Source organism: Malaclemys terrapin, chromosome 9 (assembly GCF_027887155.1).
Source record: "Malaclemys terrapin pileata isolate rMalTer1 chromosome 9, rMalTer1.hap1, whole genome shotgun sequence".
NCBI lineage: Eukaryota > Metazoa > Chordata > Testudines > Emydidae > Malaclemys > Malaclemys terrapin.
Genome location: NC_071513.1, coordinates 84,637,423 through 84,652,898, shown reverse-complemented (window position 1 = coordinate 84,652,898; position 15,476 = coordinate 84,637,423). Strand labels below are relative to the sequence as shown.

The following is a 15,476-nucleotide window of genomic DNA, read 5'->3' as shown; positions in this document are numbered from 1 at the left end:
ATGTTCATTGTGTTAAATTTTATCATAAGAACAGCCATAATGGTTTGGACGAGTGGTCCACCTAATCCAGTATCCTGACTCCAAAAATGGCAGGTACTAGAGCTTAAGGGAGAGTGTACACAACAGGGCAGTTGGAGTGATCCCATCCCTGTCTTCCCCTCCTAGCTTCTGGCAGTCTGAGGTTTAGGGTTGCCCTGAGTATGGGGTTACATTCCTGACCATCTTGGTTAATAGCCATTGATGGTCCTATCTTCCGTGAGCTTATTTCGTTCTTTTTTGAGCCTAGTTATACATTTGTCCATCACAACATCCCATGGAAGTGAGTTCCATAGGTTAATTGTGTGTTGTGTGGAAAAGGTACTTATGTTTCTTTTAAATCCTACTGTCTATTAATTTCATCCAGTGACCCCTGGTTTTTGTATTGTGGGAAAGAGTAAATAGCACTTTTCCCCCACAATATTCATGATTTTATAAACCTCTCATCATATCTCTCCCCCACCCCTGGTGTCATCTCTTTTCTAAGGTGACAGCCATAATCTTTTTAGTCTCTCCTTTTAGGGAAGCTGTTCAATACCCTTGATCATCTTTGTTGCTTTTCTCTGAACCTTTGGCAGTTTCACTATATACTTTTTGAGATGGGGCAACCAGAACTGGACACAGTATTGAAAATGCGGGTGCACCATGGATTTATATAGTGGCACTATGATATTTTCTGTCCCTTTCCTAATAGTTCCTAATATTCCATTAGTCTTTTTGATTGCTGCTGCGCACTGGTGATGCCAATATCTTTTTTTCTTTTTCTTTTTTTTTTTAGTAGAAACCCATTATATATGTGTAGTTGGGATTCTATTTTCCAGTGTGCATTACTTTGCACTTATCAATGTTGAATTTCATCTGCCCAGTAACCTAGTTTTGTGAGATCCCCCATAACTCTGTACTCAGCTTTGGACTTAACTATCTTGAATAATTTTGTATCATCTGCTATCATTTTTGTGTCATCTTCTGTCATCTTATTAAAAGGTGGTAGAATTATCATTGCTTAAATGTTTTACCCATTTCATTCGCTTGTTATTGCCCTTGATCACTGTATTCTCCTCCCAACCCCCAGAAACAAAACAGAACAAAAAAAAACCCTTATGAAGGAAGTTCCATTATTCCATTTCATGTTTCTGACCCAGAATCTGAGAGATTCACTTTTACCTCAGGATTGTACCTGAATTTAAATTTACAGCTAAGTATCAAACAGATAAAATGAAGTAAAATGTGAGCAGATTGAGACATGATGGTTAAAATGTGAGTCAACTCTTATGGTGGAAAGATAGAATATTCTTGTTATTTTCGGCAGAGTTAGTAGTGATACCTGTAGTTAAGGCTGCTCGACTCTTTCCATTGCTCATGATTTGTAGCCGTTTTCTTGCATGTCATCCGCTCTAGCATCTGTGCTCCTACAGTGTTCCATTCCATTCCATTCTTGCATTCCACTGAAATCACAGAGCAACAGATCGATGTACCTGGTATTTTAAGCAGTACTGAGATATATTTTGCCTGACATTTCTTGCAATGTAAAATGCAGGTGTACTCGGGGGTAAATCTTCATTGCAGTTAGCCTGGGCTAGCTTAGCACGGGTTGAGCATCTCAGCTGCAAAGCCTACCCCTCCAGACTCATGATACTTCATCTACAGTGGTAGTGTAATAGTCCATATGCTGTGATGGATTACTGGTGGGTTATCCTATGATTCTTAGCAATGTATTAAATGGGGCTGCTCTATTATTTTTGTGGGGAGCTGCACGCGCGCTCTCTCTCTCCCTCCCCTCTAGCATGGAACCGCTGTATGTGACAGTGACATGAGAACAATATTTCATGTGAATAACTTGCAAGTGAAGTCACTCATTATTAATGCAGACAGTTCTGAAGGCAGAACAGCATTTGGTAGCAAGAAATTTTAATGAGAATGTCATTAAGGAATTCAGTCTGCAAACCACAAAGTGATTTGTAGCACACTTGACTAACTTCTTTGCCTCTTCATTTCTTTCCTGTTCACTAAACATAAAAATGTCATTTTAGGTACATTTCTCCAAGTTATGGGTCTTTCTGATACCACTCCACAGCTTTATTAGGAGACTTGTGTCAGTTCTGACCAACTGGCAGCACAGGAGAGGGATTTCTTGGACAACATCTCTGTTCTAACACTGAGGAAGAGCAGCAGAAATGGAGCAGGCAAATGCAGGGGTAAAAGCATTTCCTTGTAGAGAAGAAAAAATCTGAAGGCTGCTTGATGCTAAGATATGAAAGAGGACCCCAGATATTATGGGTAAAATTTTCAAAAGCAACTTAACACTCTAACTCACTCAGTGCCTAAGTCATTTTTGCAAATGGGACTTTGGCTCGTAAGTCACTTAAGTGCTTTTGAAAATTTTACCCTATAAGTATGCTAACATCTTTTTTCACTTTCACAGTTTTGCACTATCACCCAGGGTAGAAATGGTGGGAGTGCTAGTATGAATAGGTAACTTACGTTTTAACAAACATGTTGTCTTGATCTGCTCACATTTTACCTCATTTTGTCTGTTTATTTGATACTTAGCTGTAAATTGAAATTCAAGTACAATCCTGAAGTAAACGTGAATCTCTCAGATTCTGGGTCAGAAACATGAAGAAGTAGAATAATGGAACTTCCTTCAAATTTTAGGGGGAAAAATCAAAAGTGAAATAATGAGTCTGTCAGAAAGGGTCTTTTAGGGGTTTCCTGACCCTCTGTTCACTAATGCAGCTTTCAAAGGCAAGTACAGTGTTCTTTCATTTTCACAGTTGGTAAGTCTGATCAGAACAGAGTTGTAGTTCAATGCATTATAGCTGAGTGCAGCCTCAATATATGTTTAAACATTTGATAAAGAATAATGCAGGTGCACCAGGATATTAGTAATAATGGAATACAAAGCTTTTCATGACTAGGTCTGTGGTTCAACTCCAGATTGAAATCAATGGCAAGATGTCCATTGAAGTCAGTGGGACAGGATTTCACTTTAAATGAATTATGTTAATCATTGACCTTGCAAGGACATATGTCTTGATTTTATAATATTTAACAACCTATATGGCGCTGCATCAGGATTTTTTAAAAATTAAATGAATTCACCACTGGTGAAAGACACCAGACTCATAAACCTGAAGATTGAAACTTCCACATATTTCTACAGAATATACAGTGTATATAGCTTGGACAGTGGCAGTATAAGCTCTCCTACTATCACCCCACCAGTGTTCTGGATCTGATCAATATGGACCATACCCGGCAGATGAGAAGTAGTCTCCCATCACAACTTTCTGTAGCTAGTCAATAAATAAGCCAACAAAACATTTTATAAAACACAGAACCATCAAGATGGGCACATGGATAACCAAAGCAACAACCTAATCTTATCATTGTATTCTGTGCCCTCCCTTCTGAAGCCTCATTATTTGTCAGTAGTTGTCAAGTCATGTTTAAATTCAGACTGTAAACCATAAGGGGCAGGGACTGCATTTGTCCACAAAGTCGTATGTATACAAATGTGATTAAAAATAATAACAGTTCAATTTTCATACCCATTTAATCTTTGACCTTTGATAAGCCTGCTTTCAAGGATGCCATTTAGAGCTAAAAGTGACTTGGGCACCTGTATACTTGAAATTGAAATGAGACCAATAATTCATTCCACATAAGCCAATGTACAACCATCAGATGACAATCTTGCCAGAATTTCACCATACATTTTTCACTTCCTCAGGGGCCAGACGATTTCTTTAGATGTTGATGACATCACTGCTTCTGTGGCGGTGTGCACTATCGTGGAAGCCACTAAACATGGCCAGGGCTGCAGTTAAGTTAGTTTGAGGGACAGAGGATGGTCTCCTCCCACTCTTTTTAGCTGGAGGACAGTTTTCTCTCTCCCGCACCAACCAGGTAGTAGTCATCTATAACCTCTTCCCATGGCAGCAATTAGCCCAGCTGATGGGAGCAGAGAGATAATTCTCTAAAGAGCTGCCGGCTGGACAGAAAAAGTGGAGAGATGTCCTTCTTTGTAAGGTCCCTGCTTGCATCTTTTAAAAACTTGTAAGAGTTAGCCTACTGGATTCATCTTCACTCCTGTAGCCACCCAGTAGAATCACCAATAGAAGCAGGTATATTTGCCTTGTTAAATTGTGCTGGTTAGCACCACAGTTGTTCTTAAATATCAATAAGGTATTTAGTAAATATATTGAAATTATTTCTGCTAGCAGTATTAAAACAGCTCTGTTTTATCTCTTCAGTATATAAAAATTCCAAATGTTTCAGCAACATTTCGTTTTCTTAATCATTTTAAGTGCCTTTAATAATTTCTGCATGTGTTTTTCAAATCATCGTATAAGATACAATTTTTTCTTTCTTTCTATAGGAACACCAGTTTACTCAGTAGCATGGGGCCCCGATTCAGAAAAGGTTCTCTATACATCAGGGAAGCAGCTGATTATTAAACCTCTTCAACCAAATGCTAAAGTTTTACAGGTATCATTAATATAAAATTTACATAGGCTTCAGTGATATTTTACAAGTGATATAAAGTTTCATATAAGTTATACAACTAAACCACTACACAATTTGGTATGGGCAGAATTTTTAAACTAAAATTAAATAAAAACTAGAAAGAATAAAGACTAGGGCTCCAATCCTGCAAGGAAGCCAGTGGGATTACTCACAGTTCCTAAAGTAAAGCTTGCATATAAATCTGCAGGATTGAGGCCTGGAATTATAGATGTGCTGCAAACCAAGACTGAAATGTATTGGTGAAGATGTGTTGTGAAGCTTTCATAGCAAGCCGTACCTTGCTTGGGCCATTTATATATGTCCTTTATTTAGTCAAAATTCAAAATTTATTTTGACTGTAATATTATAGGTGGTAGCACTGCCTGTTATTAAGGTTGCTTGCCACTTTCCATTATTAGATTGTTTTGAGTTGCTTATATAGTAGCCAAACCTTAACCATTTGGGTTACAGAATTTTGGAAAATTTCATTTCTGGCTAGGGAAAATATGTTGTTTTGCACATATTAAAAAATTTGGTAACTTTTTCTTTGAGATGCTTCAGTGCCCACTTGTTTTGGAAGGGGGAATTGAAATTTGGAAGGCGGTAGCCTTTGTGTCAGGTATATGCCTTTTATTGTCTTTGTGAAGATCCATCCAAATATGGCTGAGTTATAAGCATATGAAAAATAGCACTTCGCACATATTCACTCAAGACCTGCTAGAGCTTCATAGGTAAATTCCCTAAAGATTCTGTCTATGCTGAGCATACCCAGCCTGAGACTGATCAGGACTCTCCCTGCAATTGTGCACAGAGCCAGGCACTAAATTGAAAGCAGGGAGGGGAATTTATTGTCCCCCTTCTGGGCCTAGTCAGCGTAGAGGAGGAAACTGCTTGATTCAAATGCAGAAGAGATAAGATCCAGTCTTGTGGTGGAGCTAATATATAGGTAGAGCCCTGCGCAGATACAAATTTATATCCACGGAACCGCATGGCTCTCCCGGGAACTGCAGTGGTGAAAGGAGCAGAATGTGGGGCTGCCGCTCCCAGGAGCCAGCACCCCACACCAGCAGCTCCTCTGGCACAGCTGTACTGCTCCCAGCCCTGCCATGCAGCTGTCTGCGTCTCCTGTCTGGGAGCATGCACACCGCTTGAACACAAGAGTGCGACCAGGGACAGCTGCCGGTGACCATGGTGCCCGCCCCATTGGGCGGGGCTGGGGGCAGTACAGCTGCGCCAGAGGAGCTGCTGGCGCGGGACACTGGTTCCTAGGAGCGGCGGCCCCATGTTCTGCTCCTTTCGCTGCTGCGGTTCCCGGAAGAGCCTTGTAGTACCGCGGATACCCACATCCACGGGTATAAATTTGTATCCGCGTAGGACTCTATATATAGGAGCCAAGAGGGGAGACTGGGACTAGAGGCTGACTGGAGATGGGGAAGAGGAGAAACAAGAAATGGAAGTGGCAAGAGGAATGGAATTGACTGGACAAGGAGATTGAGATGAGAGGCCTGAGGAGTGAACACTGGACTGACTATGTGAAGAGAATGGGGCTGTGACAAGGAACCATGGGTTGGGAAGAGGCAGGACTGGGACAGAGAAAACATTGGAGGGGATGGGACAAAAGGGGTCAAGCTGGGGTGGGGGAAATGGATGGAAGAATGTGCTCACTAGAGCACACTCCCCTCCAGAGCCTGGAATGGAACCCAATCTTCCTGAGTCTCATCATTCCTCTGCTGTCATCAAATATCTGAAACCCACAGGAAGAATGTATGTCACCCTCCTCTACTGCTGGTCTGCATAGAGGATAACAACATATGATTGCTATAAGTTACTCAGCTCAAATGATAGAGGTTTCTGCAGTTGAACTAAAGGTTCCAAACCTGCTGATAACCCTTGTGGGTGTCTTTATGATGCCACGTGATTAAATGTCTGGTTCTTTAGTTTACTTTTGTAAAAACTAAGAAAATCTCCTTCTTTCATTCAGCCAGACATACCACCTATATTAAAAGAACATTACTAAAATTGCAAAGTCAAGAACTCAAAAGCTAGGGAGTATGAAAGTTAAGGTTACCTGTGCAACCTTAATTTGTCCCTTTTGTGCATATGCATTAGGATACAGTCTTCAATTACATGATCCCTTACTATTTTTTTGACGGGACCAGGGTTTCATTCAGTGCACAGGGTAGACCTGCTCTGGGGATGAATCAGGGTTGTATAGTTTTCTATAAGACCCCTGCTTCATTTGTTACAAAAGTTGGAAGGTGTATAATAATGAGGCAGAGGACTCAAGAGAAGGGATGGTCTTGTGGTTATGGTTATCTTTGCCACAGAGTTCTTCTATGATGCTTGGCAAGTCACTTAAACCAAATGTTTCACAGGTGGTCACTAATTGTGTGTTCCTCTTTTTGTGTGTGTGTCTGACTTGAGACCTAGAGGTCTGATTCAGAAGTACTGAGCATTCACAGCTACAATTGAATTACCAGTAAATATGCAAAAAACGTTGAACATATTAAGTGCTATATAATACTGAGTACTCCGAAAAATCAGGTTCTAGGAGTCTCAAATTTGGCAACCAAATTTAGTGGACCTTTTGACCTTAACCCATGGCTCAGTTCCCTATCAGTAAAATGGGGATTATGATACCTCCTTCTCTCGCTGGAGTATTGTGAAAATAAATTAATTTATGTTTGTGAAACATTTAAATACTATAGTGATGTTTGTGGTAGAAAATCCCATTAGTACGTTTTTAATTTTGTCTTTAGAACAGGATCTGAAATTGAATAGCATTTAGTAAACAAGACCTTGTCTATACATGGAGATTCTGAAATAGATATTCGGAAACAGCTATTCAGGAATAACTCCATGTGCAGAAACACTTATTTTGGAATAAGAGTGCCTTTTTTCAATTTAGCTTAATCCACTTTGAAAGTGGATTAAAATAAACCAGAAAAAAATTATAATTGAAATTTTGACCATTTTTACTAGTACCTGTCAGAGATGGAAATGGGAGCTTTATGTTGTTGGAAGAGATTTGAGAGGCATGTTAAAAGCTGTTTCACTAGTAAGATATCAGTAATATGGCCAGTCTTCGGGCTCAAGAATCTATGAGGTATAAATAGTTATGTAGCGTTTACCTTATATATTAACATGTCATGTTAATAGTCTCAATAAAGATAGAAGTAAGCAGTAAAAATGAGTGGGAAATGATATTTTAAGGGAAGTGGGGACACAAATAAATGGCTTTTTTTAGTTTAAATGGAGTTTAAGAAATAGAAATTGATCCATGTTTAAAAAGATGAAAGAACAGATATAAACCACTGTTGAAAAAAATTAGGAGAGGCCTAAATAGTAACAAGCAGAGGTTTAAAATAAAAAACCCAGAAATTTCAAATAAACAGAAATAGGCTTCAATTTTTTTATAAAAAAAGAAGGAAGATGCAGTGGCTTTAAAAATAAATTTAAAAAAATCCTATTGTAGTTTGGAACATTCAAATTGTGGAGATTCTTAGACATAATATAAGTGCATAACCTCATTATTACCCTTCTCCTCACTCCCCTTTATTGTGTGTTATGTTAAATTAAATTGTAAGTCTCTGCAGGAAGAGACCATGTCTGCTGTGTTTGTACAGTGCTAAGCACAATTGGAACCTGATCCTGACTGGGGCCTATAAATGTTACCAGAATAAAAAACAATAAGTACTAAAAATAATAGTAAAAGTAATTGCTAGATTTAAATGTATACTTAATTTATTTCTTTTCCTGTCAGTGGAAAGCCCATGATGGAGTTATTTTAAAACTCGATTGGAACTCAGTCAATGACCTTATCCTATCTGCTGGTGAAGACTGTAAATATAAGGTGTGTATTGTTTAACTTTAATTACAGTGGATTAAATTATTTAAATAAATATTTAAAGCAGCAACTGAGTAACAATACTAGGCACTACTGACTTTCTCCAACCTTCCCAAGACCTTTCAAACTCAAATCCAATTAGATAGAAAAATTTCAGTGCAATTTGAAAGTTTTCAGGAAATGGCAGCTACACTGAACGAAGAGATTCCTAGCACATGTTAATATAGTACTGTTTCAAATGGGACTACATCAGCGCTTGCTAGGTACCTTTTAGACCGCAACAGCAGGGTTTACACGGCACAATTAGAGCACAACACTTTAGAGCACTCTACACTTTGCACCCCTCTAGTGTGCATTTCTGTACCCGGTAGACAAGCCCTAGCTGCTGAAGGAATATTAAGATTAAGATATGAACTGAGAAAAGTAAAGAAATTACAATTAAAGGGGAAACACAGTTTGTCTTGTTACCTAAATACAGGTGGGATCCTTAGGAAAATTGTATAGATGGCACACTGTTCTCTGTCAGTAATAGAGGGTGCATGTTATGTTTTCCTCCTTAATTGTGAACTTACTTTAATTAGTTGGTATCTGAATTCTAACAGTCTCTCATTTATGTGCTGTGATTTAAAAAAAATCTTTTGAATTATATAGTCTTTCTGTTTAAATCTTCTCTCAGATCAGTGCATACTATGAATGGACTCCCTGATAATATACTAGTTATAATGGCCCAGATCATCCACTCTGTGGAATAAGGGAACTCACTGAGATCCCTCTGCATCATGCTGTTGGAGGGCAAGGTTTGCCACCTGCAAATAATCTGCCCAGACCTGGCAAATACCTGGGAATTGACAGGAGGCCAATGGCCATCTTTAACAGAAACCCTCTGCCCATGCTATTGCTCTGACCCCATAAGCCTTCAAAAGCCACCAACCCTTCCCCATTCAGGTTTCCTGCCAGCATAGCTCCAGTAGAGATACTTTCCCAGGAAATACATCCTCCCTGGCATGGTTTGCTCCAGGTCCCTGGGGGAGGAGGAATATGTGGCCTCCACCAATAATTCCTAAGAGGGGGACTGATGTACATTTTATCCCCATTGCAGTCATGTTCCCAGCCAACTCTCACCTTCCCAGCTTCCCCCAAGTTCTCTTCTACCTTCTGCACGGACCTGGGGATTCTGTAGTGAGTCTATTGCAGGGTCTGGAAACTGGGGAAATGTGAGCTGATGAAGGGTATGGTAAAAGATCCAGGAGAAGAGGAAATCTGCATGTTGATGATCCCTCCATGTGGTTCTTGAGAGTATGAATTGGGCCAGTAGATTTTAATTACTCTGGTTTTATTTTATTTTTTTCATAAACATACTGTACAGCAAAATAAAAATGTACAAAGTTCAAATTTTATATAAAGAAATTAAAGAGACAGAGTGGGACCAACTTTTGTTGGTGAAAGTGACAAGCTTTTGAGCTACACAGAACTCTTCTTCAGATCTGAGAAAAGTACTCAGAGTGTCACAGCTAAATGCAAGGTGGAACAAATTGTTTAGCATAAATAGTTAACACACATTCTAAGGAACCATTTGTCTGAAATACAAAGAAATGTCATTTGATATGAAAAATTGGTGGAAAATGTAAGAAATGTTAAAGTTTAAATTTCATCTGCTATATTTAGAAGAGAAAATAGAAGTAAAATTATAAAGAAGTGACTATCATTGTATTGAAGTGAGGGTTAACAATATTCCGTGAACATTTTACTGAGCGGTATGAAATGAGAACTGAGAAGAAGAAAGAACAAGATACATTAAGAAGACAGTGAATTGTAAAGAAAAAGAAGGGAGAAAGGGGAACTAAAACATTTGTCTAAAATAAGTTAGCCAACCCCCATATAACCTCAACTATTTTTCCTGCCCTACACAAATTATTAGAGCTCAGCCTGAGCAAAGAGAAACTTAAAAAAGAAAAATAATAAAAGGACTTTTGTAGCAATTGCTCTCATTTCAAAAACACATTTTTTTCATGTCAGTCTAAGATCTGTTTTTGGAAATAGCTTTAAACCTGTTAAAATGTTATTTTTATCATTTAACTAGATAATAAGTTTTAATAAAAACTTAATTTGTACTTTGATTATTTAATAGAAAAAACTCATCAATATGACAACTTTTATAAACTTATAAGTTACTAATGCATAAAGTGTTCTTGCTGGCATTCTACTGGCAGTGTCATTGGAGGATTTCCAAATTACACTGAGAACCTCATTATCAACTTTTTTTATGAAGAAAAATAATAATACTGTAGTTTTAATAGTTTTAAGATTCAGCAGTAAGAGTCTTACACTTACTTCAAACCTCACATGAACAGCTTGGGAAATGAGATGAAAGATATGTGAGAGGTATATATTTCCATTTCAAAAGATATCACTCATTTTAGTCCCAACGTTACCTTTGTTCCACACAAATTTGGCATCCCCTTGCTTGTATTGGTGAAAAATGTTTACAACAAAAATAAAGAATTATGAAACTGAGGTAACAGTTATTTTGCATTACAGAAGTGAATGCCACAGCATTTTAAGTTTTCTGCATAAATAATTTCTTCTATACCTCAGTTTGGGTTGTTGTTACAAACAGTCTCCCCCCTTTAGGCCTCAGCAGGTTGTGAGACATGTGAGAATATACAGCCATAAAGATTCTGTTCACTGTCCCCAGGCTTGATTGCTGACTGGCTGTTGATAGTTGATGTGCATGCGATTTTATATTTGATATTACTATACAAATAGAATGATCAAAAGTATTTAGGAAACATACAGGTCTAGGAAAAAACATACAGTAATTCACCAAGAAACACATAGTTAATAGTGCACAATACAGATATCAATATAATATTTCCCATATTTTAGCAAAAATCGGACTTCAGGTAAAAATTATTTTTGTGGAGAGCTGGTTTTCCAAATAGATGAAGGAGAATGCATTAGAATAACTTAGAAATAGGAATCTGATTTTACAGAGTATTTGTTGCTATAAAATCTTGAGATGATACACAAAAGAAGGGCCCAAACTTCCAAACTTGACTTCATTGGGAGATTTGGGCATGCAAAGAATGCAGGATTGGGCCCAGCTGTTATATTGTGAATACACACACACACACACACAAATCCAACTGTTAAATGCATTAGATATCTTTTTTTAATGTCGCAATTTGTTTAAAAAATAAACATATTTCTACAATTTAAAAATATTTTCAACTGAGGAAATGATTCCTCTAAAATAAGAAGTCCAAAATAAAAAGAATGATGCCTCAAAAATAAAATATGTCCAAAATAAATTCAGACTGTAATTTATTTTTTCTTTCTGAGGTGTGGGATAGTTATGGTCGTCTACTGTACAGCTCTCAGCCTCATGATTATCCTATAACATCTGTTGCCTGGGCTCCGGATGGAGAATTATTTGCTGTGGGGTCTTTTCATACTTTGCGCCTATGTGATAAAACTGGGGTAAGTAACAGCTCTGACAAAGAAGAGATGTAGTGTTATGCAAATTTATTAAAAATATAGTAAATATTCCAGAGAATACACACGTATAAACATATTTTCATTTGTAGAGAATAGGCCTGGCTTTTTAGTATCTTTCCCCTGGGTGCTTCTGGCTGAGTGATTGTCTCCTTAGTCTGTTTGATGCATTTGTCTCTGTATTTAATGGTGCCTTATGAACACTTTACAGTTTTGTGCAGGGTCAACTAGTTCTATCATATTTTGCCCTTCTTTCTTCACACGTTTGGTTGTTACATCTTCATTAATTTATGCTTCACAATTATATTTTGCAGATTCTTTACCAGATCAGTGTATAATTCTTATTATTTATCCTTTAAAGATACCATCTACACTGGAGTTTCACTCTTGCTTCTCATTCTTCCATAGCTAGACAGAAGAACTTCTCTAGATAAAAGGGTTTGTCTCACAGAATTAGTGGTTGTAGTAGTAGCCAGCATGTGGAAGTTCTCCCTCATCTCAGCCCCTTGTGCATCCATCAGCTGCTGCTGCCTCACCCTCTAGAATCTTCTAACCATTATCTCAACTATGGTCAAAGACTGAAGTCTCTGAAGGAGCTGTCCCCGACTTTCATCAGACAATTGTAGTCTGTTTTTTTGACTTTCAGCTTTTCTCTTCAGGTATTTTGTTCTTGTTGTTGACCTAGTTTTTTGGTTAGTCTCCTGTTAAAACTTAACTTAATTCAGTTTCATGTCGCTTCTTTGGTATTTTAGACTAGATAACTCCAGAGCACTGATTGACAAGATTGTCTTTGTCGATCTGCAGCATTTTGTTGAAAGTTCTTGCCAACCCATCGCATTGCATCAGACTTAAATGAGTTGGGATTCTTGTTTTACTCCCTATCCCTCTTTTCTTGATGGCGTTTTATCACTTCTCTGAGTTTGACACTTCAAAGCTTGTAGAATTTTGGGGCATTTTCATCAGAACACATTTTGATTTTCTTCACACTGCACTCTACACTTGCTTTGGCACACTCTTCCAACACATGAGCACATTCTGCTAGTGCTTTGAGATAGTTTTTGGCACATTGATTTGGAAGTTTGAAATGCCAAGTAAGTGTCTAAAGACATTTTTTCACACATTTCTTTATTTCAGCAAGCCAACCTCTCCTTTAATCCTAAAGGAGGTAAGAACCTTCAAGAAATGTCAGTTAGGCCAAAGGATGTCAATCATGAATGCGTTTGACTTCTGCATCCTCTGCCTTGGAGTTGAGTAAGATGTGTATAAATGTGAGGTGTGCCTTGAAATGTTACCTAGAGCCATCAAGTTTCCTGAGGAACACACAAAATCCTTCTAGGTACCCTTGAGAGACTCCTATATGTCCATTCTGCAGTTATCTCCAGAGGCTTGCTCCTTCAAGCAGAGCATTCTGAGTCTTTGTTGGCCCCACTCTTGTCAGCACAGACACAGCTTTCCCATAGGGCCAGCAGATCCACTTCATCAGTTATCTTGAAGTGAATTGAACTACCTGTGTTGAAGCAGAGTTCTCTGAAATACACTAATGATTTGCTCTGAGTATATTGATGCATCAAGACGCTAGTACTGAAATTCAACTGTTTTGATGAGGCATTTCCTCTACAAAAGTACTGAGCGTAGGTGGCACAAAGAGAGAGACATTGACTTTTTGACATATCTCTGCTATAGTCCTTCACGCCAAGCAAATCCAAAACAATCACCATATTCCCCTATCTGGTCTGGTGCTGCATTTTTAGAATCTGGATGGAAGCAGTATGTGTTTAGAATCTGGATGGAAGCAGTTTGTGATGACTAAACTAGGCTGATCCTTCAGGTTTGAAGCTGAGGTTGATTTGCCTTTTCTTGCTGCTTGTTTCTATGTTTTATCATTCTTGTTTTTAGAAATCCCTTGAGCTACTTACTCTTCATGAACAAGAATCTGGTGGTGATTATCTTTAAAGAAAGGAAAATTGCTCACTTGTAATTCTGCCTCTTTGAAGATATTATTAGACAGTATTCTTTTTCTCTCTCACATTCACCCTCCTGCCTCCCCTCAGATTCTGGTGTATTTTCTGTAGGAGGTTTTTTTGGTTTTTGATTTGTTTTGTTTCGTTAAATGGTGGGTGTTTTTGTTTTTGTTTTGTTGGAGTTTTGATGGTACAATTTTTTTCGAACGGTTTATTTTGGGGAGCTCTTCTTTCCCATGCAATTTAGGAACTCACTGGAAGGTTTTGGAGTGTGTGTGTGTGGGGTTGGTCCACATGTGGAGGTTGGATAGCTTGCAGGCCACAATTACCACTGCCCTAGGGTTAAAAAATATATTGAGCTCAGGAAGTTCTGCCCTGTTTGTTATTGGGAGAAAAGCCTAAGAGTGAGACTCCTGTAAGATGATTCTTTCAAGAAGCTGAATTCCAGGTAAGAAATATTCTCTCTTCTCTAAGAATATTGTTCGCATTTTCAGACGTGATGAGGATTGCATATTGGCCACAAAGAATCCAAAGTAGACTAAGGTTTCAGTAATTTAAAAAAATGTATGTTTGCAAATTATGTTGTTTAATGGTATTCCCAATATAAGTTGTCCTATTTAAGAAAAGTAGATCCTGGTATACAACTTCCCTGCTTACCTCTAGGCCTTTGCTTTGTCAAAAAATATTGTAGTTGTATTGGAATAAAATAGTTTTAGGAGTAGGTACAGCATATAAGATTGTACAATTTTTAACAAGTTTCTTAATATTATTACTTATATACAGTAGCCTGAACACAACTTGTTCTTTTCTATTTCTAATTTTGAACAGAATGTTTATTTTATCTATCATTAGAACAAGCAATTGAAAGGCATGCTGTACAAGCACAAATATGGGATTAAGAACGCTAAGGGCTAGGCATGTAGAAAGCAACACTGCTAAGAAGTTCTGATGTCTTATTTTCTTGAACTATTTTGACTCTGGCACCATGATAGTCTGGAGGATGAATCAGTTATGTAGAGGATTTCTTCAGAACTCAGTAGGGTTGAACGCGTACCTTAGCAACTGCAAAGACTTCATGGCCAAATTTTTGTTTGTTGGTTTGGTTTGGTTTTGAAAAAATGTATCAGCTTATATCATTTCCTTCCTCAGAAAATACTATGCTTTATTGTTTATAATAATCTTTAAAAACTGTCACTGTGACATGATACAGTATTCTACAAACCTAGCTCTAGAAACAGACTGGTCTATCACTGTTTAAAACATTGTGTCACTTAATATCAGTACCAATTTGAGAAGAAGGGTCAGTAAGATGAGTTAAGAAGGTGAATTCCCTTAACAAACACAGACTATCTGTGTTAGTGGGAGACATGTCCTTGACCTGACCAGAAGCTTTCTTAATAGTTGGTGCTAAATCAAAAATAATGTCTAGCATTAAAAATTAAACTTGCTGATTAATAAATATTTATATAAATCAAACAGCAGAAATATGCATCTGTTAAATTCTTCCCAGTTTCCACCAGTGATTTTGTGTTAATATTTTACTTTATGGTATTTATGGTATATAAATGCTCTTTGAATTTAAAATACAAAAATACTATACAGATTGAAAAATGTGTATGTATACACAC

At 37.8% G+C, this 15,476-nt stretch overlaps 1 protein-coding gene across 2 annotated transcripts in view; it reads left to right on the top strand.

The window, feature by feature from the left end:
- The window catches only part of IFT80 (intraflagellar transport 80), a 164,846-nt gene that overhangs the window by 65,858 nt on the left and 83,512 nt on the right, over positions 1 to 15,476 (top strand). For both annotated transcript variants that reach the window (XM_054040369.1, XM_054040370.1), the window contains 3 exons: positions 4,418 to 4,527; positions 8,309 to 8,398; positions 11,735 to 11,872. In XM_054040369.1, the coding sequence (XP_053896344.1) occupies positions 4,418 to 4,527; positions 8,309 to 8,398; positions 11,735 to 11,872 (338 nt within the window). The remainder of the gene's footprint in view (positions 1 to 4,417; positions 4,528 to 8,308; positions 8,399 to 11,734; positions 11,873 to 15,476) is intronic.